General features: G+C 32.1%; 3 protein-coding genes across 13 annotated transcripts in view; all 3 read left to right on the forward strand.

Moving 5' to 3' along the window:
* Window positions 1-546: 546 nt before the first annotated feature.
* LOC122718322 lies at window positions 547-18,353 on the forward strand. Of its 11 annotated transcripts, XM_043943259.1 has the most exons (23): window positions 547-950; window positions 1,039-1,511; window positions 2,821-2,879; window positions 3,118-3,179; window positions 3,924-4,145; window positions 4,230-6,561; window positions 6,927-7,013; window positions 7,441-7,728; window positions 7,876-7,947; window positions 8,056-8,176; window positions 8,376-8,483; window positions 8,960-9,062; window positions 9,132-9,215; window positions 9,309-9,521; window positions 9,625-10,026; window positions 10,109-10,273; window positions 10,386-10,766; window positions 10,866-11,013; window positions 11,115-11,239; window positions 11,367-12,275; window positions 12,585-12,726; window positions 15,960-16,270; window positions 16,428-18,353. In XM_043943259.1, the coding sequence occupies exons 4-23, from the start codon at window positions 3,129-3,131 to the stop codon at window positions 17,367-17,369; spliced, it is 7,206 nt and encodes a 2,401-aa protein (XP_043799194.1). In that variant the 5' UTR covers window positions 547-950; window positions 1,039-1,511; window positions 2,821-2,879; window positions 3,118-3,128; the 3' UTR covers window positions 17,370-18,353. The 11 variants fall into 11 exon arrangements, with proteins under 11 accessions (XP_043799194.1, XP_043799191.1, XP_043799196.1 ...); XM_043943256.1 differs by lacking the exon at window positions 2,821-2,879; XM_043943261.1 differs by lacking the exon at window positions 2,821-2,879 and having other exon boundaries at window positions 8,059-8,176.
* Window positions 18,354-18,926: 573 nt separating this feature from the next.
* On the forward strand, window positions 18,927-23,900 carry LOC122717997 (mutS protein homolog 4-like). The gene is made up of 16 exons (XM_043942610.1): window positions 18,927-19,047; window positions 19,219-19,381; window positions 19,471-19,553; window positions 19,650-19,798; window positions 20,017-20,210; window positions 20,316-20,437; window positions 20,505-20,722; window positions 20,822-21,019; window positions 21,123-21,309; window positions 21,422-21,561; window positions 21,633-21,736; window positions 21,835-22,054; window positions 22,134-22,349; window positions 22,420-22,628; window positions 22,715-22,901; window positions 23,059-23,900. The coding sequence occupies exons 1-16, from the start codon at window positions 18,963-18,965 to the stop codon at window positions 23,812-23,814; spliced, it is 3,231 nt and encodes a 1,076-aa protein (XP_043798545.1). The 5' UTR covers window positions 18,927-18,962; the 3' UTR covers window positions 23,815-23,900.
* A 401-nt stretch (window positions 23,901-24,301) lies between these two features.
* The window catches only part of LOC122717906 (zinc finger protein 236-like), an 8,457-nt gene continuing 5,067 nt past the window's right edge, over window positions 24,302-27,691 (forward strand). The window contains 12 exon segments of the mRNA XM_043942420.1: window positions 24,302-24,647; window positions 24,712-24,830; window positions 24,905-25,180; window positions 25,337-25,471; window positions 25,599-25,763; window positions 25,989-26,120; window positions 26,209-26,352; window positions 26,440-26,557; window positions 26,678-26,820; window positions 26,910-27,153; window positions 27,233-27,311; window positions 27,416-27,598. Of these exon segments, the coding sequence (XP_043798355.1) occupies window positions 24,533-24,647; window positions 24,712-24,830; window positions 24,905-25,180; window positions 25,337-25,471; window positions 25,599-25,763; window positions 25,989-26,120; window positions 26,209-26,352; window positions 26,440-26,557; window positions 26,678-26,820; window positions 26,910-27,153; window positions 27,233-27,311; window positions 27,416-27,598 (1,853 nt within the window). The 5' untranslated portion in view covers window positions 24,302-24,532.

Here is a 27,691-nt window from a genome sequence, read left to right on the forward strand (position 1 = left end):
AAACACAATACGATACGATATCTAATTTGTAATAAAGCATTTGATTGTTTCGAACGATGTATATATTTCGGATGTATCTAATACTGCATATAGATTATAACACGTTAGATGGCGTAAAAAACACTTCGATCTTTTTGAAATCTTTTGAAATTATAAAATATAAAATGTTACATGTATTCTGTTTTTCGTCTCGTGCTTTTACATGACATACAATTTTCAAAAATTTCGTCATTTCGTTACAAATAATCGTAATCTTATTCTATGCTCAATCGGTAATGTTAAAAATAACAATAATATAAAAGCAAAAGCTCCTTTGATACATAAAACGAAAAAATGCATTGAATGTTAGATCTATTATACGCGTCGTCTGTGCCTGTATCGCGTCTCTGACCGTCATAATCAACTATTCGACGTATACCTAGATGTCGCGAATGTATACTTTAGCAAAATAAGACTTGACGAGAATTGCGACGATAGAGAAGGGTAGAGTAAAAGAGTGCGAGTGCAGTAGAGTACGGTATGGTGGGGAAGCGAGGATGGCCCGCGGTGGAAAGAAGAGGGAGTACAAAAGAAAGAAAATGTTAAATGTTGAGGAAGACAGTTAAGATTAATGGCGGGCATGAAAATAGTGTTTCGTGATATTTTTTTTCACGAATTCAAAATTTTAAAATTAAATTATTACAAATAGTGTTAAAATATCTCAATAAAAATATTCAATAAAAGTTATTTTCCCTCAATTTCTAATGACGACTATCTTCATGGACTTTCGACACTGTCGACAGTGTGCTGGGTTCCCTTAGGTCGCCATATTTCTGTGTCGTGCCGTGTAAGTAGTATCATATTGTATTAAATACGTTAACACTCTCGTGTGAAGATTCTTTAAATATGTTAAAAGTGTTGTGGTATATCATTCTATTTGACAAGAGTTAAAAATGAAATTAAAAGATATGGTTTGTACAAACTTTTTTAATTAACCTATAGTATATTCATATGAATCGAAGCGTCGATTCGATTGACATGAGATGCGTTTGTTGAAAGGTTCTGCTGTTTATTTTCATCATGCTAGAGGGAAAAGATCGTCACTGGTGTTTCAAAATGATAGAAAACTGGAGTGCTGATGTCCATTTATAACTATGGCTTTGCTATATAAATGTATTGTTTTTTGTTAATTTACAAGTCATGTGTCCGTTTGGTAATGCATCAGTGTTTATCAAAGTTTAATTAAAAAGACGTTTATCAGAAGAATAATTATGTCTACAAAAACGGAGTTTGTCGGTTGTCGACATAACTTTTATGGCGAGCATCCTAATAAGTATACACTGCCTGGCGTTTCTTTTTTTGATTCGTCTGCATATAATCGGTGTGGAAAAACTTTATAAGAGAGAAGGAAAAAAATTAAAAGGACAAACGAAATTTCATAGCACAAATTAATTTATTCCCGTATCGGGAAAAACGAGGGAGCAACGACAGGGGCGCTGCGAGCACTGGAAGCGCGACACTTCCTACTTAAGGTGTGTATTTGTAGGTTTAGTAACTACATTTCTCTCTCTTTCTATCTCATTCCTCCGCCTTTCCTTCTTACGCACACATACACAGAGTATATGTTCATCTTTTCTACTTCCCTCCAATTTGATTTTTCAAACACATTTGTACATATATATATATATATATATATAATATAATACAGGCATGTACCGAATTTCGTGGATTATTTAAAATATTTTATTTATTGAGTTTATTTATTATTTTGTTTATTGAATTTATTGCGATTATGTTTTTGTTCTTTAAAAAAACATATCACGATTTAAACGAATATTTTAAAACGTTATATTTTAAAAATATTCGATATTACAATTATAAATCATAATTTAAAGAAAAATATCAAAAAATTATTATGTAAAAATTTAGAAAAGAATGAGAATAGATATATATATATATATATTTATTTTTCTATAAAAATTTTTATAACGAAATAACATACTTGAGGAAAAACAGCAAGCTATATTCTCAATTTCCTATCGTGCGCTTATCGTAATAATCGCGCGCTTATCATAATAATCGTCAATGTTTAGTAACGACGATTCAGTTTATCAGTTATGAATTGGTTAATATATTTTTGGAAATGAACAAAGTGATTTTTATATTGAATTAATTTTGATGAAAATTAAACTCAAAAATAAAAAGAAAAGTATGAATTGTCCACAAATTGTATATAATTAAATATAGTTCTATAGTTAATTGTATATAGGAGAATAATAAGAGAAAACATATGAAATAAAAAAAACATAAATTAATTTAATAATTAAAAAGTAAAATGAAAAAAAAAAATAAAAAATTTCATATATATTTCGATTAAAAATATAATACGAATAATTTTTTAGTATATATTTAAATATTTTAATTATCTGGTTTCTCCGACATAAAAAATTATTTCGAATGATTAAAGAAATTATAAACTATTTATAACGTTTTTAAATATGAAAAACTTATATATAAGATAGAAGAGAGAAATTCTATTCATGAAATGGATATTCTATTCCTTGGAATAGAATAAGCAAAAGGTATTGGATATATTCAATTGTATCTAAAATAGGTAATACATATAATACGATTTATTGTTTTACCTTTTATTTAGATCGAAAAATATTTTATTTATAGAATAATCAAGATTCAAACGAGAGATTTTTTTTCTGTTTAATTTACAAATTGCTTATTTTGTAAATTAACATATATTTTATTTTCGTATTTTAAAAAATGTTAAAACGACAAATTAAAACAAAAGTAGAGTAAATTATATCATGAAAGTATGTCGCGTTACAGAGAAAGTAGAATGGCTCGCTGTTCAACCGTTCGATGTCTATGCATGTATGTATATACGTGTACGTATAATAATTTTAGTGTATATTACACGTAAGATTGAGAAACATATTCGATATTAACTTTTTAAATCTTTTAAATATGAAAAGAAATTTTGTAAAAGAAAATTTTTTGATACATTTATTCCGTGTACGAAATTAAATATGAAATATTAAAAGAAACAGATTTAATATTACTCGTGGCTATTATTCTTATTTCTTAAGATATATACTTTCGTAATATTAATTTCCAATCTTTCAGGAAACAGCACAATGGCTGAGGACCGAAATAATTCTCAAGGGTTGGTTGGGCAGGCGCACACGGTACGTAAAACCAAACGATCGTGCCAAACTTTGATTCGGTTTATTTTAGTGAACGAATCTGGGAAACGCATTTTCGAGACGTAGAAAGGGAAGAAACTGAAAAGATTGAATCGCTGACTGCTTTTCGAAAGCTAAATACGAAGATTTTTAATCCCATGCATTTACTTACTCTTCGTAGCATTTTCAATAATACATATGCATATATATATTATATTTCTAACTTTTTAAATTAGTTTACACATTGTTATTTTTGAACGTATTATTTTTTTAAATTTCTATTTTCTATTTTTTTCTCACATTTCTCTCTCTCTCTCTCTCTCTCTCTCTCTCTCTCTCTCTCTCTCTCTCTCTCTCTNTCTCTCTCTCTCTCTCTCTCTCTAATTTTTCGTAATTTTGTTGCAATTGTTATTTTATAAATTCATCGCTAATCTTTATTCCCGTTATTCCTTAGTTACAAATTGTTACAAAAAATTTAACATTAGTGACATATTATATCCATTTTTTTTCTTTTTCTCTGATCGTTTAAAAAAAAAACAGAAAATAAGGAAAAGAATAATGTCACGATTATGAGATAAATTATCATCGTTTTCAAAATGGAACATATAACCACGAAATTTTTTTTGCCTGGCATATATTTTTGATATAAACTAGTTGTGCGAAATTATTATTTACGCGCATACTTACAAAGTACATGTTCAAAAATGAAAAAAAAAAAAAAAAAATAAAGAAGAAAATTTCTTTTAGATAGAACATGGTTCGTCTCCACTTCCTGCAGCGTCGACACTTTCAACAGGACCAAATGTCGGAATCGTGGCCGGTGTCACAACAGCGACAACGAAGGATAATCAATCGATTCAAGATAATTCGCCGCCTCGAAGTCCAAGAACATTGTTGTTGCAGCGTGGAGAGAATGGTTTTGGCTTTACTCTTCGTCATTTTATCGTTTATCCGCCAGAATCTTGTTTCGTAAGTAATTGAAATCCCTTTCGAGTTTCGTTTTTAATTTGATACACTTTGTTTATAAAAGAAAAAAAAATTAATTTCCATTAGATGCTACCAGATCATGAACGAACGAAAATAGACGAGCCAATGGATACGATATTCGTGAAACAAGTACGCGAAAATTCTCCGGCAGCCGAAGCTGGTTTACGAACAGGAGATCGGGTCGTTTCCGTTGACGGGAAACCAACACGCGGTGAACAATATGCGAAAGTAGTTCAACGTATTCAACAGGCAGGACCTTGGCTACGACTTCTCGTCGTTTCCAAGGAGGACGATATTTTACAACGATATTTCGGCGAGACGGCTCACAATCCTGAAACGAATCAACGACCGCGGTTACGTTCTCCGGAAAGAAGTGGGCACAGGCAGCGTAGATCGGTCAGTATGATTCCTGGTTTATCGCCAAGGACAAGACAATCTTGGGTTTGTTCAGCGCCAAGTTCGATGGCCGCGCCGTTATGCCAGGATCAAGAATTAACTCGACCGTTGATCGACGATGGTGTTTCCAGTCGGGATCAAGATTTTTCCGAAGAGATTCAACAATCGTCTGAAAGTAACGATAAAACGCAATCGGCTAAAAATATGACTTATCGTTCTAAACCTTCTCAAGAAATAATTAGTCGTTACGAGTCGGTGGAAGATAACAAAGTAAAATTACGAAATCAGCCACAACAATTAGGAAAAGATACATCGAATTTAATGCAATCATACGATAGATCGATGCAATCTGATATTAAGTATAACGATAAATACGATCATTTTGACAGAACGCGTTCCGAATCTATCTATTCGAGAACCAATAGTGATCAGATTTACGATCGGATCAAAGATCCGATATACGAACCCGTTCGATTCGGGGAATCATTAAGAACGAATATCGATCATCATTCTTCTCATCATCATCATCATCATCATCATCACCACTATCATCCTCCGCCTCCTCACTATCATCATTATCAACAAGAATCGTCGCAACAACAACAACAACAACAACAACAACAACAACAGAAACAACAAGTGCAACAACAGCAGTCTCATCAACATTCGAGTTTGACACGAGTTCCATTATCCCGAGCGGAGCCGCAAGTACCTATTTATCGGCCTGCTTCGAAAAGAATCAGTTCGCGTCGTGCCAGCGAAGGAAGTACTAGTGGCTCGATGATTAATAATTTTGAAACGGCAAGCTATCTTAGCACAGATGCACTTAGATCCTGCGAGCAACGTTCCAGATTCGGTATCGATTCCAGAAGGGATTCTTCTTCGATCCATGCCAACGATCCATCCTCTTACGAATCCAGTTCTACTCTAGTCGGGAACGAAGGGAATGAAAGTAGGAACGAAAATGGAAGGAATGGAAATTTGAGCGGCCACAGAACGAATAGTGGAACGAGTTCAACTAGCGGGATAAATATAGGAAATATCGATGATTCGATTATCATGACAAGGCTTCGCAAAAGTTTCGAGCAAAAGGAAGAATTTTTACGACGGCCGAGCCAACCGATCGGTTGGTTTCTACCTGAAGAGAGATCGGAATCCCCTGTTCGAAGCAACAACAACGGAACTGTTATTCCAAGAGAATTCTACGCGAGACCGCAGAAATTTCAGAAACAAGTTTGGCCACCGACCGATTCGAAGCAAGATCAACAATTGTCGATATTGAAAAGTGCTCAAAATAGTAACAGAACTTTCCCTGGAAAACTTGTGTCCGATCCTAAATCCTCGTCTAATCAGAACGTTCAAAGAACGAAGAGCAGTAACGATGGGGCAGAAGAAATTGATTATTATACTTGCCGTAATGAACAAATCGAAGAAACTTCTAACACGACTCATCCTCTGGAATATATACATCAGCAAATTGTAACACCTAACGTATGTGATCGTTTAAGTACTCCGTCCAGCTGTGACGATAATCGAGATTCGAAAGAATCCGATAAACATCAGCAACAATTACAACGAAATATAGGCAAATCGAGCAATTTTGTCGGGACTTTGTCTAGAATACACGAAAATATAGCGAGCGTGGGCGCTTTACTTTCCGGTGAACGACAATCTATAGACGGGAGAAATGGCGCTTCTTCTTTACCTTCGTCTCCTGGGCCTGAGAAAAAGATGAATGATAAATTTCCTGTACTTCCGCAAGGACTTCAAATCGTGTCGAAGCGAGCGAAACAATTCGAATCGGGACGACTTTTGAGCGACGACGATGAACCGACCGGTGATCGTACTAATCTTTATCGAAGTGAACTTTCAAGATTGTCGAACAAACGTAGCGTACCAAATGTTGCTGTTCGGAAAAGAGAATTCGAATCGAAAGCCGAAGCTCAAGAACCAAGGAGATTACCACCTGTATCGACAAGGGAAACTAAATCTTTGGACAGTGGTGAGTTTTTTTATAGTAGTTATTTATTTATACTTTTTTCTTTTTTCCTTCTTATTATATTCATATAATATTTTATTATATTAATTATTTTATAATTAGTTATTATAGTTAGTTTTATATATAGTTATTTTATATTAGTTATTATATATTTTATAATTATTTATTATATTAATTATTAATTATAATTAGTTTTATTAATCGTAGTTTTATTTTTAAAATAAAAAAAATTACGATAAATAAATACAATAAACAAAATGAAAAACACAGAGAAAAATTTTAGATACACGTAATTATAATTATATATTTCTCTTATACGCACCTTTCCAATTATTATCCATTCTTAATATGCTACTGTGAATATTTAGGTAGCGGATTAAAAGGAAACAGAGTAATTCCCATAGGCAGCAAACAGATCCATTGTGAACCGCCGATCGACTATAATACCTTAGAAGGTAGAAGAGAGAGATGAATTGGTTAAATGTGTTGTGTTGCAGTCTCTCTCTCTCTCTCTCTCTCTCTTTCTCTCTCTTTCTCGCTCGCTCGCTTTCATTCACTCTCACTCTTGCACCTCTTCCTTTTATCCTTTTTCCTTTTCTAACTTAAATTCATTCGTTCACTCACTTTTGTGTCAAATTTTATTTTTACACTTACATTGTATTCATATTTTATTTTTTTATGCTGTTTTTATTTATACATATCGCACAGATTTTAATGTTGCGTCGTTACCTTGCACGAGATTTATTTATTTCGTAGATGTACAATGTGATTATTTTAAATTAAAAATGTTACAGCATTGAGATATACTAACATTAAAAATATCATTTCAATTTCAAAAATATTCTAATGTTTCTAATGTTAATTTTTACGTAACATTTTCAGAAACATCGAATCCAAGAATCATAGATGGGGAACATGTACAATCGAGAATTCGTAGTAATAGCGCAGAATCATGGGAATCGACGAGTGCGAATAACGTGTTAGAAACTGCTAGGCATCATTGGTCACGAAGACAGGACGACACTGAACGAAAGCGTAATATAAATGGAAATGATGATGGCATTTATGTGGATACAACTAGAACTAACGACGAAAATACGATAATTGTCGAGAAAGGATCTAGAAGTCAGCAACAAGATGATTACACGCAAATCATTAAAACTGAACATGGTTAGTTTTTCTATAATATTGATCCACTTAATTCTCTACTTTATTCTTTTCATAATTTCGATAGAATTAAATCATTCTATTTATTAAATGTTATTATACCGTGAATATCCTTAATCAATTAATTAAAATATTCTTTGTATCTCGAAGGTATGTTACCATCGGATAATGATACGCACAATAACCAAGTTGTATTCAGACGACAAAAGAATACGCAAATCGGTAAGCATATGAAATATCGATTAATATTGATCGAATGAATTCTTTATTAAAATAATTTTATATTTGTATAATATAAAATTATACATTATATGTATAATCATTTTATAGCAGATGAAGATCGTGCCACGAGAAGAGTGTCTTACTTGAAAGCAACTTGGGGCGAAAGAATCCATGTTGATAGTGATTTGGAATTAAGCGATTACGAGCCTGTTATTCATACTTCTAGAAGGTAAATCCTCGAGACTATCACTGTCGCGATAGAACGAAGCTTTTAGGTCTATCCACGGTATATTTGCGCATTTTCTGTCACGTATGAATATATAACTTTCCTATGCTGTTTGGAGTGTGGACTACTTGCCTGTCATAGTATTATCGTAGTAGATCAGTCGCGAGTATACATCAAGTTCTGCCTCCGTCCATATTTTCAGCATTCATAAGAGATGGCGGCTACCGTTACTTCCAAACGATATAGCATCGCTTCGTCGCATCTTCGAGGAAGTGACTCAATCTGCAAGTTTAAACAAAAATATTAATCGGTGAGGATAGTACATGTTGAGAAAAGCACAAAGATGCTGCATTCTGTTTTCCCAATATAATCTTGCCTTTCATCGCGTTTTTTTACTATGTGCTCGTCACATTTCAACGTTTCTGAATCGATCGCAACATATTAATAACTTCATTGCTCGATTTGTCTGCTTTTAACTAATAGTAATCACTAATAACTAATCGTTCGTGTTTGTAGAACCGCGTGTTAATTCTTCCTTATAATTAATTTTTCGTTTAAAGATTTTTGTTTACATAGATGATAGGTGTATTGTTGCTTCGAAGTAGAGCTCGGTGAAGCGGTAAAAAAAAAAAAAAAAGAAAAAAAGAAAATCGTTGATTTGTCGAAACGCGTTATTCGTTCCTTTCGCTCCATCGATTAGCTTAGAGAAAGAGTTAGAAATGCGTTTTCATTGAAAATAAGTATTATATAAAGAATTTTTCTAAAAAGTACATTTAACCTTTTCAGCGGCAACAATCGGGAACCAGCTGTCACGGATATCGTAAAAGATGTTGGTCAAATGGAACGAGAAGGACCTCTGCATGTAAAATTTACCGTATTGGATGGAAAGGTATATTTCATATTGTATAATTGTACATGATAATGACATTATTATTTCGTATAATTTATTGAATTTCAGCGATCTTCCGATCGTTCGTGGAAACAATTGTGGGGTATTCTTCGTGGACCTATTCTCTTCTTTTACAAGGATCGTCAAAATCAGGTATTTTAAAATGCATTTTTATACCGATCAATTTTATAAAAATGATGTACTATTGCGTTTTTACAAACGTTTGTAATTTCCAAACGTTTTTAGAGTCCTTCGTTGGCCTGCGACGGTGAAAATGTAGCTCAAAGCGTGGATGTAAGATGTTCCCTTGTAGATATCGCAGAGGATTATACGAAACGTAAACACGTGTTACGATTGGCCAATCCAAACGCAGAAGTTTTACTGCAGACCGAAGATGCAGCATCCATGGCACTTTGGTTACGAGCATTACATGAACATGCTGCCGCTGAAAAACCATCTGTAAGAGTTTAAGCTTGCGATTTTTAGAAAATTTTTTTGTAAAAAAAAAAAATATCCGTAACGTTAACTATTATAATTTAATTTCATTTAATTTATTATTTAGGAAATTGCCCAAAATAGCACTTTGAAGCAACAAGCTGTCCCACAAACACCAGGACCTACGAATAGTTCTTCGCCATGTCAAATGAATTCTGTAACAATGACAGTATCGACTAGTAGTGGTAGCGGTAGTCAACGATTGAGTCCTCTTCCAGGACACAAAGGTATCAAGAAATTAACTTCCTTTAGGAACAGATCTCCGACCGGGCAATCGCCGATAAATAAGACTCGAAAACCGAGTCAAACGATGGATAATTTAGTTTCTCCAAAAACTAAGACATGGAAAGGTAGAGTCGCAAAACAGTTACGAAAAATGCACGGTCAAACAGCATCTCCTTCATCTCCAACCACGCAATTACCACCAGAGGGTGCTACTTTTAAAGTACCACTCGAACTCTGTCCACCGGTAATTTTTTAATTTTATTTCAAGACAAACTATCGTGTATTTTATAAATGATTAAATAATTTTTTTTTATTCGTGGTCACAGTCATCTTTCTCAGAATATGTACCATTGATCGTCGAAATGTGTACCAGTATTGTCGAAGCGAGGGGTCTTGAAGTGGTTGGCATTTATAGAGTACCCGGTAATACCGCTGCTATTTCACATTTAACAGATAGCGTGAACAAAGGTTTCGAAAATATCAATCTCCAGGTAAAATAATGTATTATATGTATTTCGTTACGTACGTTTGTTATGCATTTATCATTTAATTAATATAATTTATTCGATTATTTATTTTTTTCATTGTTATTGTGTTTTTTAGGATCCTAGATGGAGCGACGTAAATGTAATATCTTCTCTTCTTAAGTCCTTTTTTCGCCAACTCCCGGATTCGTTGCTTACTGCAGAATTATATCCTATGTTTATCGATGCTGATAAAGTCGAAGATCCCCAGAGGAGAATGACAACTATAAGAAAGTTGCTCAGAGATCTTCCAGAACATCATTTCGCAACTCTTAAATATTTAATGTTTCATTTGAAAAGAATAGTGGAGCATAGCGAGGTTAATAAAATGGAAGCAAAGAATTTAGCCATCGTATTCGGCCCTACTTTGGTTAGAGCAAGTGGTTCTCGGGACAATATGGTTACTATGGTTACCGATATGTCGCATCAATGTCGGATCGTCGAGAGCTTACTAAACAACGTACGTTAGATCCAATTTAATTAATAAAATAATTTTGCGCAAATAAAAATGATTGTTTGCGAAAACAGAAATACGATTTATCTTTTCTCTCTATTTCAGGTTGATTGGTTCTTTTCGGACGATGATTTGGATGATTTAAGTAGATTGAGCGTTAATCTTAGTCTTCCAGCAGACACTAGTGAGATTGAGACAACAACTTCCAGTAATAATCATAATCTCTTGTTGAACAATATTCAGAAAGTCGAAGGTACGTTTGTTATATTATTATGCACGTTTGTTATATTATTTATTATTCATTATCATTTCAAATTGAAATAATTGAATTTCATTTTGATTTAAATAAAATAGGAGTACGTGAAATGGCATCCGCCAAAGACATCGTGTCGTCCATCATATCCGCTGCTAATCGAAAAATACAAAGAAGAAGAAAATGTCAAGATGAGACGGATAACGAAACTCACGAAGTCGATAAGGTTTGTTTCGATTTGAGAGATACAATATATTTAACGATATTGACAATTTATATTTAATTAATCTCTAATTAATTAAACTGATAATGTATTGGCTAAATTGTTACAATTGTTTTCATTTCATATAAAGCCGAGGATGAAGCAAGATACGGAAAATCTACAAAATCGACGAAGTATGGCATTGAACGAGAGGCAATGTTCGGTCAGTGAAATCGTTTTAATGCACGAAAATCAAAATCAATCGAATCGTTCCATCGATCGTTCCACTGATCGATCCGACGATCGATCACCGACGCTCGATGGTATTGCACATGCTAGCACCGATGATATAATAGCTGATTGCGCCATTACCAACCGTGATGTGTTAAATAATCACGATAATGTCGTTCCTTCCGAAAAGTCAAACAAATATTTAAATCGTGCAATAGAGTCGGTTCCATCGATGCAATCACCGATTCATCGCTCGACCGTCTCGTCGACTTCGGAGTCGTCCCGACTCTCTAGCGAGACTGGCCTGAGCTGCTTCGACGCAAGTTCGACACTTTCGAGTGCCTCGAATGACACCAAGCAAAGCAACGACGAGATCACGATAAGAACGTACGCTGGTTTGAGCGCAACCACTCAAGAACGTATACGAAGATTCGAACAGGAAACGAAAGCAATGTTGCAGAGAGATCAAAATCGACAGAGACGAGAAGCTGAAAGGAGAGAGGAAGAACGGCGGAGAATCGAGACGGAATGGCAATTGGCTAAAAATGAAATGGAAAACGATGATTTGCTCGATAGTATAGTCGACACTACTGTGATGACGCCTACCACTTATCTTTCATCCGCGACGAGACTTTCCAACTTTAACGATAAATCTTATCTCGATATCGGCTCTCGATCGACTGGTCGAGTGCCGCATCTTTCGATAGCTGTACAACAACAACCTACGTCCGTTAGACGAGTATCGTTACTCGCAAACGAATCTACTACGATTTTACCTCAAGAAAACATTTCTGACAGTACTATAAAAAAATTGAAAACAGATACCGAAGTAAGTTTACACATTTATCTTATATCGTGACTATAAACGAAGAAAAAAAAAAAAAAAAAAAAAACATGATAAAGGCGTGCGAGAAGTGCAAAGTATCGAAGCAAATTGAATCGTCTCGTGATCGGAGGTCAATGCTTTCGTAAATTTCGTAATTCGAGATTATTGAAATTCCAGAGAATTTCGAAACTGTTGTTTTAATTTTTTATCGACCATCGAATTATTCTCGCATACCTCGAATCATTCGTAAATACGAATTTTTGCTTTCAATTCGTAACGTAATTTTTTCTAATTTTTTTAAATATTTTGTAGCAAATATTGGAAGGTTCAACGCTATCGTCTATTCGTTACGGTAGCTTAGACTCTCTGCACGAGACGCATGAAATTTCTCAATCGTCACTTTCGCCGACCAATCAGCAACGGAAACCGCTTTCGAGCGATGTCTCGGACGATGGTTAGTATTGGGTACAAGAATTATTTTTCTTTAATATCTCGATAAGTCGAATCAATATTCTATGTTTTATTCTTTCGAAACCGATTCGAAACTACACTTGAACCGAAACTTGTTTTTTTTTTTTTTTGATATTGGTGAATATATTGTTAATTATCGAAAAATGTGGAATATGCGACACATGCAATTTCAATTTCAACGACTGTTTCGACACAGAATTATCATGAAATTTATAGTCCCATCCTATGTACGTATTTATTCTCTTTATATTTTTCTCTACGTAACGTTGCTTCTGACGCTCTCGGTGAGTGTAGCTGGATCTTGTTTTCTACAATGGACTCAGAAGATTCTGACCATTAACAAAAAGCTTTCTAGGTATTCTTTATTTGTCTTTTACTATTTTTTGGATAATCTTAAAAAACAAGCAACTGTCCAATAGACATTGCACGATAGACGCATATGGTTATTTTGTTTAAATTAATCTTATTGGTTTTTCTTCTTTCTTTCTTTCTTTCTTTCCTTCCTTCCTTCCTAGTTTTGTTTTTTTTGTATCATCATCGTTTCTTCTTCCGTTTTCAGATATTTTCGCGAGAAATCAATTGTCAAAAATATTTTTCAAGCGTGCAATAATACATTGCATTTTATACATTACATATTTGTATTAAGCACGTTATTATGAGATTCTCTTCTATTTCGTTTATTTATAATATTCTAAATCATACCATATCCAAAGTGATCTTCTTTTTATATTTCGTGCATGCGTTCAATCATATGTATCCTGATGAATATCGAGCTTTAAATCGAGCTTGAAATTGGTCGATCAGTCATGACATCGTTCAAAAAAATTTCAATGTGCATATTTAATCGTATTTCCTTTTTTCTCTCTCTCTCTCTTTCTTTTTTTGTCTTTCTTCTTTATTGTCGATAGGTTCGATTATTTTGAAATAATTTATTCGATTATTTTCGTTAGAAAATTTTTTTCCTCGCACCTGCATGTTACCATAAAGACGACGAGTATAGTAAAAAGCGAAAAGAGAAACGAAGCTATTCATTGGATAGCCACAAGAATTTTCGTTGCAAGCAATATATGCTTGCGTGCTTAATCGCTCGCTTTTAGTTTTTTTGACGTTGAAACTGCCTCCTGCTCGTTCTTCAAACGAATCTCACCTAAAATCTCGGTGTATTATATCCACCATGCGTTATTACAGTATTTGATCTTATATGCGTAAGATATCTTTCGTCTCCCGCATTTTTCCTTTCTACCTTTCTTTCTTCGCATTCCGAAAGGACTATGTTGTTCGTAAAACGCGCGCCTCGTTTAAAAACAAAGAGTGGGGGGAGGGAAAAAAGATGTCGAGAGGAAATAAATAAGGCGTAGTAGTGGCACGTAGTAGCATCATCGATAAATGGATGAAAGGAAGCCGAGAAGGTGTAAAGATCGAAGAGGGGCAGAGGCAGATCCGCTTGTACTTGTTGGATCGTTTGCTCGTTTGTCACTGCCAGAAGCTGTTTAATACATGTTTCTCGACGGGGTGTCGATTAGTGACGATGCGAATGCGTTGAACACTCTTAGGCAAACGGCAAATCCCGGTTTCTGGTGGTACATATCATCTCACCTACACGGTACCGCAAGCCCCCCTGGCCCCGCCTCGAAGACAGCGGGCCCATCGCCAATGCCGATGTCGATGCCGATGTCAATACCACTGTCAATGCCAATATCAATGCCGATGTCGATACCAATGCCAATGTCGATGCCAGGGCGAATGCAAGTACCAGGGTCAGTGTCAGACGCAGACGACATCGACGTCGTGCAACGATCATCGACACCCATCGCATCCTCTTCGAGAGTACCGGCCTCGGAGCCCTCCGAATTCTCGGAGCCTATCGAGCCCGTCGAGCAGTCACCACCGCGAGGGGTGTCTTCGGGCTCAGGGGCCGGATTGTCTTCCAAGACTTTAAACAGATTTCTTCGAGGTAAATTACTTCGTTTGCCAACGAGAATAAAGCCAAAGTCGCAAATTGCTCGACTATGATTGGCTATACGAATGGCTTTACACTCTTCATTTCCGCTCAACGCACTTTTAACAACGACACTTTTCACCTTTCATTCTTTCTCATTATCTTATCTACCGTTTCTCTCACTTTTATCGATTTTTTCGTTCGACGTATCTGTCGGTTGATTAACGCGGCAAATGCCTGCCTGCTTATCCATATCCATTCACTTGTCCATTTATTTATCTACTGTCTACTACTTGCCTGTCTATCTATCTGCTTACTTGCGTGCCTGCTTGTTTGCTATTTGCCTATCTATCCACTTAAATATTCGTTTTATCTTTTTTTTTTTTTCTTTCGCTGCTGAATTATTTCATATCGATATTTAAAATCACTTTTGTCTTAAGAATATTTTTTCTTTTAATATTTTTTCATTTTTATTTTTCACCTTTTATTCTCATTTTTTTCACTTGTTTTTTCCTTTTTTTTTTTTTAATATTTTAAATTTCAGATATTTCATTTATTATTATATATAATATACGCGGTGGAAAAAAAATTATTTCAATTATTATACATATATATATATTTTTTTCAAAGATTTGAAATCTTCTCACTCGTCTCCTCGAATACGTGAAGCAGGAAAAATGGCTGTGATTAAAATAATTTTCATATTTCGTATTGTTTATATTTTTCATATTCTTTTTTTATATTTGTCTTCGTTTTTCGTTCGTCGTCCTTTCTTTTCCTCCCGCGTTTTTACCCTACGTTTTTCTCTACGTATTTTTTCTTTTGTGTCTGCTCTTCGCTTCGATCGAGATTTGCCAATCGATTAAAAATTATGTGGTTTCGTTGAATTTGAATGTATCATATAAATAGGTATGGAAGAGGAATCGATTAAATGAATATAAAAGGTTTAAATGAATATGCAACGGCTGTTTGCAATAAGCAATTCAACAATAGCAGTGTTATATATGAAAATATTATCAGACTTGCAGTCACCGTTTGTTTTGTTCATCCATCTAACGAAGCCTTTCTAATGAACGATTCAAGCTCGTTATATGATGCTCGTTTTTCTGTTGCGCGAACGCAACCATAACCTTATTTTGTAGTCGAGAACGATCGATCACTATTCGATGCTTTGTGTGTGTTTCTCGTTGAGTCATTCGCTTTCGATTAATATTCAGGCACCATAATAAGTTAAGATGAACCATCGTTTCTATTAAAACGAATTGATTTAATTATAGGTAGTGATCTCTTGACCAGTTTGACGACTACTTTCGATCGTAAATGGAGATCCCTGGTAAACTCGTCGAATCAAACGATTCGTGGAACCACAATGGAAAATTTGTCCTTAAGCGACGAGGATGCTGTTGTGATAACACAGCGAGATTCACAAAACTTGCGAAATCAACGAGGAGGAGGAGGAGGACTACGAGAAGACAAGGATCAGGAAAAAACGACCATTCCTCAATCTTCTTTCTCGATTGAAAGTTATCGAGATCCGAGTCTCCATAAAATGTGTATTGAAAAGCATCAATATGATCGGCAAAAAAATGCAAGTATCCGACAAAGTCGAAGTGAATTATTGAAATTATGAATTAATGAAATACAGCATAACCTTTTTTTTCATCGATGCCACGTAGACACGTGCATTCGATCAGTTTAGCTTAATCACTTACTCATCCATATTATTGTTTGCTTCATTCGTACAGGATGCTCCGGAAAAGGATACGGATTCATCGGTAACGGAGAATAGTAGCGTCGATCGATTGGACGACGATTCCATACCGGACAACGATCGAAGTGCTATCGCGCGAAAAAAGATTGAATCGAGCAAGGAAACGGTTTATGAATCATCTCCGGATACGAATCAAACGCAAGAATACTGTAGAATCGAAAAAGAAGCATCGGTAAATTTATCACAAAGTGACAAAGTAGCTGATGATGCGAAAGATTTGAATCGACGCGATGTCGATTCAAATTATTCGAACAAGCTTGAAAAATTTGAAAGTCTAACAAAATTTGAAGTGAGATCACGATTAAAAAGATCGGAATCTTTGAATAAAAGATCAGAAAATACTTCGTCCAAATTAAAAAGATCCGAAAGTTTGAACAAACATTCTGTCGAAAGGCTCTCATCTCCGACCAATGGCAAGTTGAAGCGATCCGAAAGTTTGAACAAACATTCGGAGAGATCTGATTCTCCGAATAGTAAATTAAAACGATCAGAATCGTTGACAAAAACTGAAAAAACTGAATGTAATATTAGCAAGAGGCGACAATCTGTTAGAAAAGATAGCGCGACAAAATTAAAACGAAAAAATGGTATGCCCGAACGGTCGATCAAACGTAGGCATACTGTAGGCGGTACAAAGGACTTTGATAAAGTACATTGGTTGGATAATAAATTACAAGTCGAGGCTGAGAGAGTAGTTAAAAATGAGTATAGACCGAAGAAGAGTCAACTCAGAACAAGTTCACCGGATTTAAGTACAGGTCGTATTGGCCTTACCGATGCTAGTTTTCTTATAGAAGTTAGCTTTCGCGGCCCAAGTAATGTCGTTTTTAACGTGACTAATGCTCGTCCACAGTCCTTACCGGATACTAGTTTAGCTTCCAAAGTGTTTAAAGTACCTCTCGAGAGTCACGTGTAATATTATGTAAAGTATTGCATTGAAAAGGAAACAAGAAAACAAAACTGCGAAGAAAAGAGAAAAAAGAAAAAGAAAATATTAATTAATGAATTAAAATTCGTTAAAGCACCAACGTGTTTCTTTTTCATCAAGCATTTATATCGCAGCGTGTCAATTATTTACGTATCGTACTTGTAAAAACGTGATCGTGTGCAATTTTTTGTATATATAACGTATATATATATATATAAATTATACAAATTATCGAATGCTCTGCAAATGCGGGTGTGTATGTGTACGTGTATGTGTGTGACGTGTGCATGCGTGCAGCGTATATTTATATACGTACGTACGCACGTACACTCTTTATATCGCTACAACAAAAAAAAGCGTTATAACCCGTAGATTTTGTATTTCTTAATAATGCAAAAATGTTTTCACGTAGTTTTATATTCAATTAAACATATCGGCTGTGTGATGTGTCGATCAAATTGATTGACATTTATCATTTGTTTATGCATTTTAAACATATTTGTAGAGTAGCAACGATATCCACGATCTACGTTGCTTTTTTTCCCATTACGAATATTATTCGTTCCTTCAATTATATACACGAATATAAAATAGACTGGATTTATTGATACATTTAATCGACGAACGAAATATGATGTTTCTTTTACTTGAACAATTGTGATTTCATTCTTGAACACGATTGATCTATAAGAAATCATGGAATCACGTAAGGCAGCTTACGAGCCTGACAATCTTAGACTTGTAAGATTTTCTTAAACTTGTAAATACATATTAGGTATGTACGCAAATGAAACTTTAAGCCAATGGCAAAGCGATATTTATTTTAAATCCGTAACAATCGTGATACTATTATTTATTGAATATTCGAAAGAGATACCTGAAAATTGAAGAACTAAATATGGATATACATGGTATCGAATTTGTAAATAAATCTTATATATTGCTTATTTAGAAAGCAATCAAACATTTTAATTGAATGTTATACTGTAAACCCTTTATTTCCTTGAATCCTTTTCTTTTTCATTTAAAGAAATATTTACATTAAATGATAAAATATTTATTTCCAAAAAAATATGTACATTATTGCCTTATAAATAAGCATATTGTTCGAGAATCGAATGTTTATTATACCAGGCAAGTATATTATTCTACTTGCATTCGTTTTCAAATAGAATGAGAAAAAATGTGAAAAATGAACGAAGGTACATGCTTTTTTAAAAGGAGAAAGAATAGAATGACATATTTTATTTTGTCGTTTAATAATTTCCAAACGAGTGTAAAAATTTACGACTTCTTTACGGCTTTCAAAGATCTCTCACAAAACAAAAAAGTGGCAAAAGAAGTTCAAATCTAATCGTTTCTATAGCTCTAACGTGCACGTGTAGCATTACATATCGATGTGAGATGAAATTTCGAATGAAATTTTTCTTTTTATGGACAGATTGTTGTACGTACTTATGTTTATGAGCATTATTCATAGATGGCACTATGAAACATCCGATAGTACAAGAAGTATATTATTTGGCTTCCATTTTCAAAAGTGTTCGAAAATTTAACTCTTAAATTAATCAGAAATATAATATGAATGTAATAAGAACAGAAACAACCTTAAAGCCATTGAGAAAACGATTGTGCCAAGAATCAAATGTTCGGTTAATGAAACTTCGTACGTAATAATCAGTTATAAATTTAACCAATTCTATTTTCCTTGAATTTTTTATTTATAGATTTAACTAGATAAATCTGTTATTTTCTTAAATCCTTCCATTTAATTTATATTTTTTACTTTTCTTTTCTTTTCTTTTCTTTTCTTTTCTTTCTTTTATATTTTTGTTAGAATTTGAATTCGATATGGAAAAAAAGTTGGGGAAAAATTGGAAATCGGCTGTCACTTCGAGTTACTCGAAAAATAAAAAATTTGAAAATGTAGTACGTAAAAAACGGATTGTCCCTACATCGTCGTCTTTGTTAACCGGTGCATCACGCAATTGCATTTCCAAGTAAGGGTTGAATGAAAAAAATTTGTGATCAAAAGATCATAAGTAATGCATTTCAATGATAATAATGCATACGATACGATAATTTCTAGATCAGGAACAAGAACTACTACAGGTGTCAGAACTACTACAGGTTCGAGTTTGTTTGAATCAGTTACTGGTAGCACTATTCTCGGTAAATTTTTTTTTTATTCTCTCTATTTTTTTCTCTATGCTTGTAAAAAATTTTTTAGAAAATTTTTAAACTAATTAATATAATGCGATTAAACAGCGTTAACAACCGGCCGAGGTGATGCGAGATTCGAAGTTGGCATGGCAGCGTTGAATGTTCGTTGTTCACATTTGATCCTTTGTCAAATCAGCGATTCACAGACTTATATTAATACGTTAAGCAAGTTGTATTTGTTCGATCCAATAGAAGTAAGTCTGTGAATATAATTTCTTCGTATTATACGATATATTATATCGTAGAGATTTCAACAAATCTGATAAAATTTAATGAATTTAAAATTAGTTGAATGCTTTCTGGATGATATATTTATATCTCTATTTTCATGCAATATATTATATCTCTTCTACGTTATTTTTAGTCGATTCTTCGAGGGTAATATATGCTTATTTCATTTTAAATATTTTAGGTTTTGATGCCAGATACGATGTGCGAACGTAACATGAGTAGAAATATCCTGTACAGTTTAATAATAGACAAATTTTCTGAGATAGAAATAACAGCAATATCTCGTGTACACTTCAACGACACAGTCGGATTTGAACGAATAAAATCTCTTTGTAATCCCATATATTCGTCGGTTGAACTATTCATTAAGCAAAAGTATACGTTACTTTGAAACGTTAATAATTTGATTATGCATAATATATCATTGATAATGATTATGAAAATACGAATTATATAACAACGTTTAAACATGAATTACAGGTATTATGCATTAGCTGCAGCTGCATCGCTATTAAAGTATGTCGAATATGTTCAGCGTATTGTTTACACGCCAAAATCTATGAAAATTGAATTTCAAGGATCACCAAACGCTACCAATATAGGTAATAATTATGAATGAGAAGAAATTATGAGAAATATGATAGAAAATATAAATGCAAAATTCAATAGATTTGGAAAGCGCACGGAGCTTGGAATTAGTACAGTCGCAATGTGGTCAACGAAATATGAGTTTGTTAGGTACCTTGGATCGATGTTCAACGCCAATGGGTAGAAAACTTTTACGCGCGAACATACTTCAACCTCCGTGCGAAGAACGCGTAATTCTCGAACGACAAGCCGCCGTTGGCGAGCTTGTATCCAATCGTTCATTACGTGCACTTATTCAGGTTAAAATATTGATTTTATCAATTATATATTTTTTTCAAAAATATCTTTTCTTATCAATATCAATATCTTAACTTTTTAATTTTAAAACACTATTCTAGCCTATCGTACGACGGCTTTATGGCGCTGATAGACTTTTACTTTTATCGATAACTCCTGTTTTACATGAAAATAATGTGCAAAACGCGGAGCAAAATTTAAATTATGTTTTATTATTGAAAAATTTATTAGATGTTATACCTGAACTAGGAAAGATATTATTAAGCGGCGAAAGCGATTTTTTTTGCAAAATTCAAAAGGTTCGTTGCAAACATTCTATTAAATTTTTTACACATCTATATTTACGAATATTACACACAATCCATTTATTAATTTTTATCATTTGTTGTATTTCTTTCTTAGAAATTGGAAATTGAGGAATTCCGACTAATGCAAGAAAGGATTCTTGAAATGGTACATCCAGATGCAAGATCAGTAACTGGATACACATCCTCGAATATGCAACGTTGCTTCGCTATCAGAGCAGGAATTAATGATCTGTTGGATATCGCTCGACAGACTTATTGCGAATTAATCGACGATATGAAAAGTCAGTCATCAAATTAATGATATCTTTGTTTTTTTTTTTTTTTTTTTTAGAGAAAAATAACGATATTTGTAATATTTGAAATAAATCATCTTTCTTTTCTTTTTGTCGATAGTTATGGTGGAAAATTTAGCATCCAAATATAAATTTACTTTATCTTTAAGCTGCAATGCTAATCTTGGTTATCATATTCAAATGATATTACCTCGAAATTCAAATGCTGAAATTTTTGATCCACCATCTGAATTCATAGAGGTAGTTGTGAATAACGTGTACTAATATTTAATTAGCAAACAATTTTTCTCAACAACACGTGTAATACATAGGTACGAAAGAGTAAAAGAGTATATACCATGACTACAAATGCGCTTGCAACATTGAGTCAACAATGCAAGATTGCATGCGAGGAATTGCATTTAATGAGTAATGTGTAGGCATAATAAATCTTTTTTTATCTAATTTTTGTGAACGATGGATCTTTGTTTTTAATTCAAAATAATATTTATATTATTAATTGTACGTTAACAGACTCCTTTGTGATTTGCTTCAAAACATTAGAGAATACATTGGCTGTTTATTTCAATTGAGTGCGGATATCGCAGAACTGGATCTAATAACATCCCTAGCTCAAATCAGTTCTCTTCCAACATACGTGAGACCATCGTTTGGCTCAAAATTAGAATTAATTGATTCGAGACATCCAATAATGGATATTTTCGGTCTCGATAGTCCCATACCCAATAATATTGTAATTTATTATTCGTCGATATCTAACATTATAAATTATTTTCACATTATAATTTTTTATCTATTTTTATCTATTATAGTATGCTTCGATACCTAAAAATCTATGTATAATTTCTGGACCTAACATGAGTGGCAAATCGACTTATCTTAAACAAATTGTTCTATTGCAAATAATGGCACAACTTGGTTGTTTTGTACCGGCTAAGCAAGCAATGTTTCGTATAACAAATCTTGTATTCTGCAAGATAGTTACTCGCGATGATATTGAATGCAATGCATCCACATTTTCTCTAGAAGTAATTTTTTTTTTATTTAAATACATTTTTTTGTCATTGCACTAAAAAAACTAAATTTCTTATCTTTTAGATGAAAGAAGCGCAATATATTTTGCGATCTATCACACCAACTTCACTGATTATTCTAGATGAATTATGTAAAGGTACTGCCATCGAAGAAGGTGCTTCAATCGCGTGGGCTATATGTGAAAAACTTTTAAATACAACTGCTTTTATTTTTGCTGCGACTCATTTTTTTAATCTAACGAAATTAGGAGATTTATACTTCAATGTGACAAAGTATCTATATTTTTCTATATATTATTCATAAATATTTCTCCAATTTTCACAATTGAATACTTTCTTTTTAAATTATCTTTTTTTAGTCAATACTTTGAAACGATAAATGTTCAAGGATCACAAACCGATAATTGCCATCACCGATTAACTTATACTCATCGATTGAAATCTGGTGTAGCACCTACTGATGATTACGGTATCGTTTTAGCTGAATTATCTGGTTTACCAAAAACAGTTACAGAGAAAGCACGAAAATATGCTTCTGAACAAATAGTAAGTATAATATGTATATATATATGATATATAGATGATATATATATATCATCTTTTATTTATCTTAATTCGTATTATTAATACATTATAATTTATATTTTACAATATATTATTATTAATATTAACATTATCATGTAAATTTGTCTATTTTTGATAGATTATTGATCGAATTACAACTAAATCGGATATATGGGAAAAGACATGTTATGCCACTCTGATTAGTTTGTACGAACTTTTAGAAAATGATGAGTTTAATTGGGAACAAGTTACTTTGCTTATTCAAAATTTCCTAAAACTTTGGAAACGAAAAGGTGGCAAAGATAATGTACAAGAAAATGAAAAAATGACAAACGGAAATGAAATTGATATACAGGAAAACGATAAGAGTAAACATTCCATAGATATTATATCTGACGTAACGATACATTCTAAAACAAATTTCGATGAAAAGGAACAATATGAAACTACAAAGAATATCGAGTCGAAAGAAATTTCTACCTCAACTCATATCGCGTGTAGCAATGCATCGTTGAAAACTCTCGAGATTCAAAATGAAACTATCAATTGTCATAATAATTTGTCCAACGAATATTATATATCACCAAATAGCACATTTAATTTAGCTCATTCTTTGTCATTTCATTCCATGACAACTGAAAATATTTCGAATAAATTTGAAAAATTTTCTACGTCAGATAATTTAAAATGTAGTCTTTGTGCAGAATGTTATGATTGTATCGAAAGAATTTCCATCACGAATAATTCATCTTCATCATTTATTCCATCACACGATGAATTATTATCAATGCAAATGTCAAAGTCAAGAACAATATCGAAATCACCTAAATTGTACGAGTATTGTCTTTCGGATAATGATTTTGAAGCGTTCACTATTTCTCCAAATACAAATTAAAATAATATGATTGAATTAATAAGATTGAAAATATTTATACATTTTTTTTTTTATTCTTTTTTATAATTTTTAATTTATTTACACGAATATTTATTTTTATTTTCCTCGATACATGTTTAAATAAAACACTACATAAATAATATTTGGTTCATTTAGCTTTACGTATTTTATATATATATTATATTCTATTCTTTGTATTAATTGTGTTAAATATATTATATCTAAATTAGTGAAATATCACAGATTAAAAATATTTTAATTTATATGTTTTCATTATCTATTTATTTTGATTTTTCTCATTTTACCTTCTTTCATTTCCTAATCTCTATGTTTGAAAAATTGTTTTTATATTTAAACATATACCTATCGTCATTTTCTTTTTTTTTTTTCCTTTTTAGCGTATTCCCTCTTTCTTTCGCACTCTTTCATGTTTCTTTATTGACGTTAGTGAATGTTAATGACACCTATCGCTGAAATTAACCTCTTACGTCATAAAAGTATAGGTTAAGTTCATTTTTGGCAACAAACTGAATTATGCTTCTTTGAAAAGAAATTCAAATATTTGAATTATGTCAAAGCTTTTACAAAATATTTATATAATATGATGAGAGATCTTTGTAAATGTGTTTAGTGCTTTTGAATATTATTGTCGTTTTTTTCGTTGTTGTGTGATTATATGCAAAGAATTATTTTCTTTGTGAATCATATCTCATTTTAAATGATACAAAAAATGTTAACGCGACACAATATAGTTACAGAAACTCCACATATGGAAACAATACCTATAAATCTTGTTGCTACCGAAGATGGTAGAACGCTTTTGGCAGTAACTGGTATGTGTGAACAATAAAATATGCAAAATTATGTTTGTAACTTATCATTTATTAACCTTTACAGAACATAAAGATGGTATGTTGGAAATTGTTGCAACTCCAGTTATGCTTGTTGAACAAAATGAAACAACTTCATCGTTGGTCGATGTAAAAAATCTAAATGGAAATTTAATATTGCATTCGGTATATTCTTTTTTTTTATTTTGTGATTCTTTTTATAGATGAAACTTTTATTTTTGAATCATATACCATTTCAGCCTGTTTTTCAAATAAATGTTGAAAATATTGTCAATGACTCAGAATTTCAGCAGGTATCGCAAAATTTTGAGGGCAATTCTGATAATATTGATCGAATGAAATTATATAAAGAAGTAAAAGACAAAAAAGTAATTTCTCAGGAATATCAGTCTCTTTCTATGGATGATTCATTAGCTGATAAAAAAGAGGAAAAGATTTGTAAACAAAATACAGCAAATGTAACTGTAAAAAAACATAATCTTGGAAGGCCTAAGAAAAATAAAATAAATTTAGAAGTAATTAATCCAATATTTAAATTTATGTTTTACATTTCTGTGATTAAAAATCATGTATAGCAGTAGATTTTTCATCGCATAAATGTATTTCTTTATAAGCTGTTTTGGTTTATTTGATTTCAAATAAATAAATAATTTTTTTTTTTTATATCACAGAATTCGGAAAGTTTAACATGCGAAATTTGTCATCAAAAATTTGTTAAACAAACATTATATCGAAAACATATGGAAAATCATGCAGAAGAGAAACCACATCGGTGTCCAAAATGTTCTGCATCATTCAATGTACCGGTAATAATAATTTTATTTATTGTTCAATGTTTTATACAACATTTTTCATACTGAAAAATTATTTAACGAGATATAACGAATATAATGTAATATAAATCTTATTTTTTATTTTATACTATTGTTGCAGTCAAATTTTACTTTACACATGGCAACGCATAATACAGGTGAACCAAAATGTCCAGAATGTGGAAAAAAATTTGCAAGAATGGCCAGCTTGAAATCTCATATGTTATTACATGAAAAAGAAGAAAATTTATTCTGTACAGAATGTGAAGATGCCTTCTCCACAAAAGTCAGTATTAACTAATAATAGTGACTTTATTATTATTAATTAATTTATTCACAATATATATTTTTATTTTAATTTGGTAAAAACAAAAGATATAAAGGACATGTATAAATTATAATTTTTTTGAATTTTTTGAATTATAAAAATAAAAATTTATTAATATAAATATGATATGAATATTAGTGATGATAGATAAATATAATATAATCTTAATCTTAAATATTATAGACTCAATTGGATGCACATTTAAAACTTCATGGGGAAAAATGGGCAATGGAGGAAATGCGAAAATGTAAATTATGTAATAAACAATTTAGTCAACCAGCTTTGTACAGGCTTCATATTCGTGAACATTATAGGGTAAGATATTATCAATGATAAGCATGTTCATGTAATTATGATTATCGTGACGATGTTTTCATAATTTATATTTCGATTCCTTCTTTAGTTGCAGACAAAAGTAGTGAAACAGACAAAAAAGGGAACAAAACACAAAACGATGTATAAGTGTACCATATGTTTGAAATCTTTTCAAAAACCAAGTCAATTAATGCGGCATATTAGAGTGCATACTGGTGAAAAACCCTTTAAAGTAATTAAAATAATTTTAATTTAATTTAGTTATTATATCTTTTAGTACATAATATATAAATAATTTAATTTTTATTCGATTTCAAAGTGTACAGTATGTGGTCGTGCATTCACGCAAAAAAGTTCATTGCAAATTCATACATGGCAACATAATGGTATTCGACCTCATGCTTGTGAATTTTGTAATGCCAAATTTAGTCAAAAAGGTAAAATTTTTCATAAAAATTATTTATAATATTTATTATTTGCAATATATAGCACTAATATTGTAAAACTATGCGTATTTTTTTATAATTATTTATACATCAATATATATCTATTTGTAGGTAATTTAAATGCTCATATAATGAGAGTTCATAATATCCCAGAAGGAGAACCTATATATAAATGTAATTATTGTTCATGTGTATTTAAAAAGGTTGGTAGTTTAAATAGTCACATGAAACGTATGCATACCGACATAAATGAGGTAAATTATTATAAGTTATCTGACACTTCATATTATATCTTCTTATTTTATATTATTAAAATGTATTATAAAGTATATGAAATTTTTAGGGAAATGTGAACGATGCTGTTAACGATGATACTTTCCCAACTGATACCATGGAGTCTGATATACGTGCAACCGTGGATAACGTTATTACACAATTAGCATCTTTGGAATCTGAAACGCATCAAACTACGGAATCATCAAATTTCCAATCTTGTTTATTATCAGAAAATGTGTCGAAGAAAGATATACTGCAACAAGCATTAAAAAATAGTGGTTTATCCAGTAAAAATAAAATTATTTCCGAAAGTATGAATTATTTTTAATAATAAATTGCAAGATAATTGTAAAATTATTTTTCGCTATTTATAAATTTTATTTGTCAAAGGTGTATCAGAAGCAAAAAAATTTGGAGCTCGTGTTAATTTTGTCACATTATTGGATCGAGCACCGGACGGTGATACGAGGTAATCCATTATATACCCAATATATTTTTACATTTGTACAAAAATAATTTATGCAAAAAGTTGATATCATTTTTTTCCTTTTTTTTTCCAAATCATTCTTCTAGAAAATATTTGACGATAAAACAACGATGCGTAGGAAATGTAAGATGGTACGCGTGTACTTTTTGTCACAAAGAATTCAAGAAACCATCAGATCTGATTCGTCATTTGCGTGTTCATACACAAGAAAAACCTTTTAAGGTATATATAATTAGTATATTTTTTATTATGAAATAACAACAATTAATGTATTTTTTATCATAAAAAAATCATATCTTAAACATATTTCTATATGAAATATTATATTATATTATATTATATATATATATATATATATATTA

This window comes from Apis laboriosa, unplaced genomic scaffold (genome assembly GCF_014066325.1).
Source record: "Apis laboriosa isolate Shangri-la unplaced genomic scaffold, ASM1406632v1 scaffold5_cov152, whole genome shotgun sequence".
Taxonomy (NCBI): domain Eukaryota; kingdom Metazoa; phylum Arthropoda; class Insecta; order Hymenoptera; family Apidae; genus Apis; species Apis laboriosa.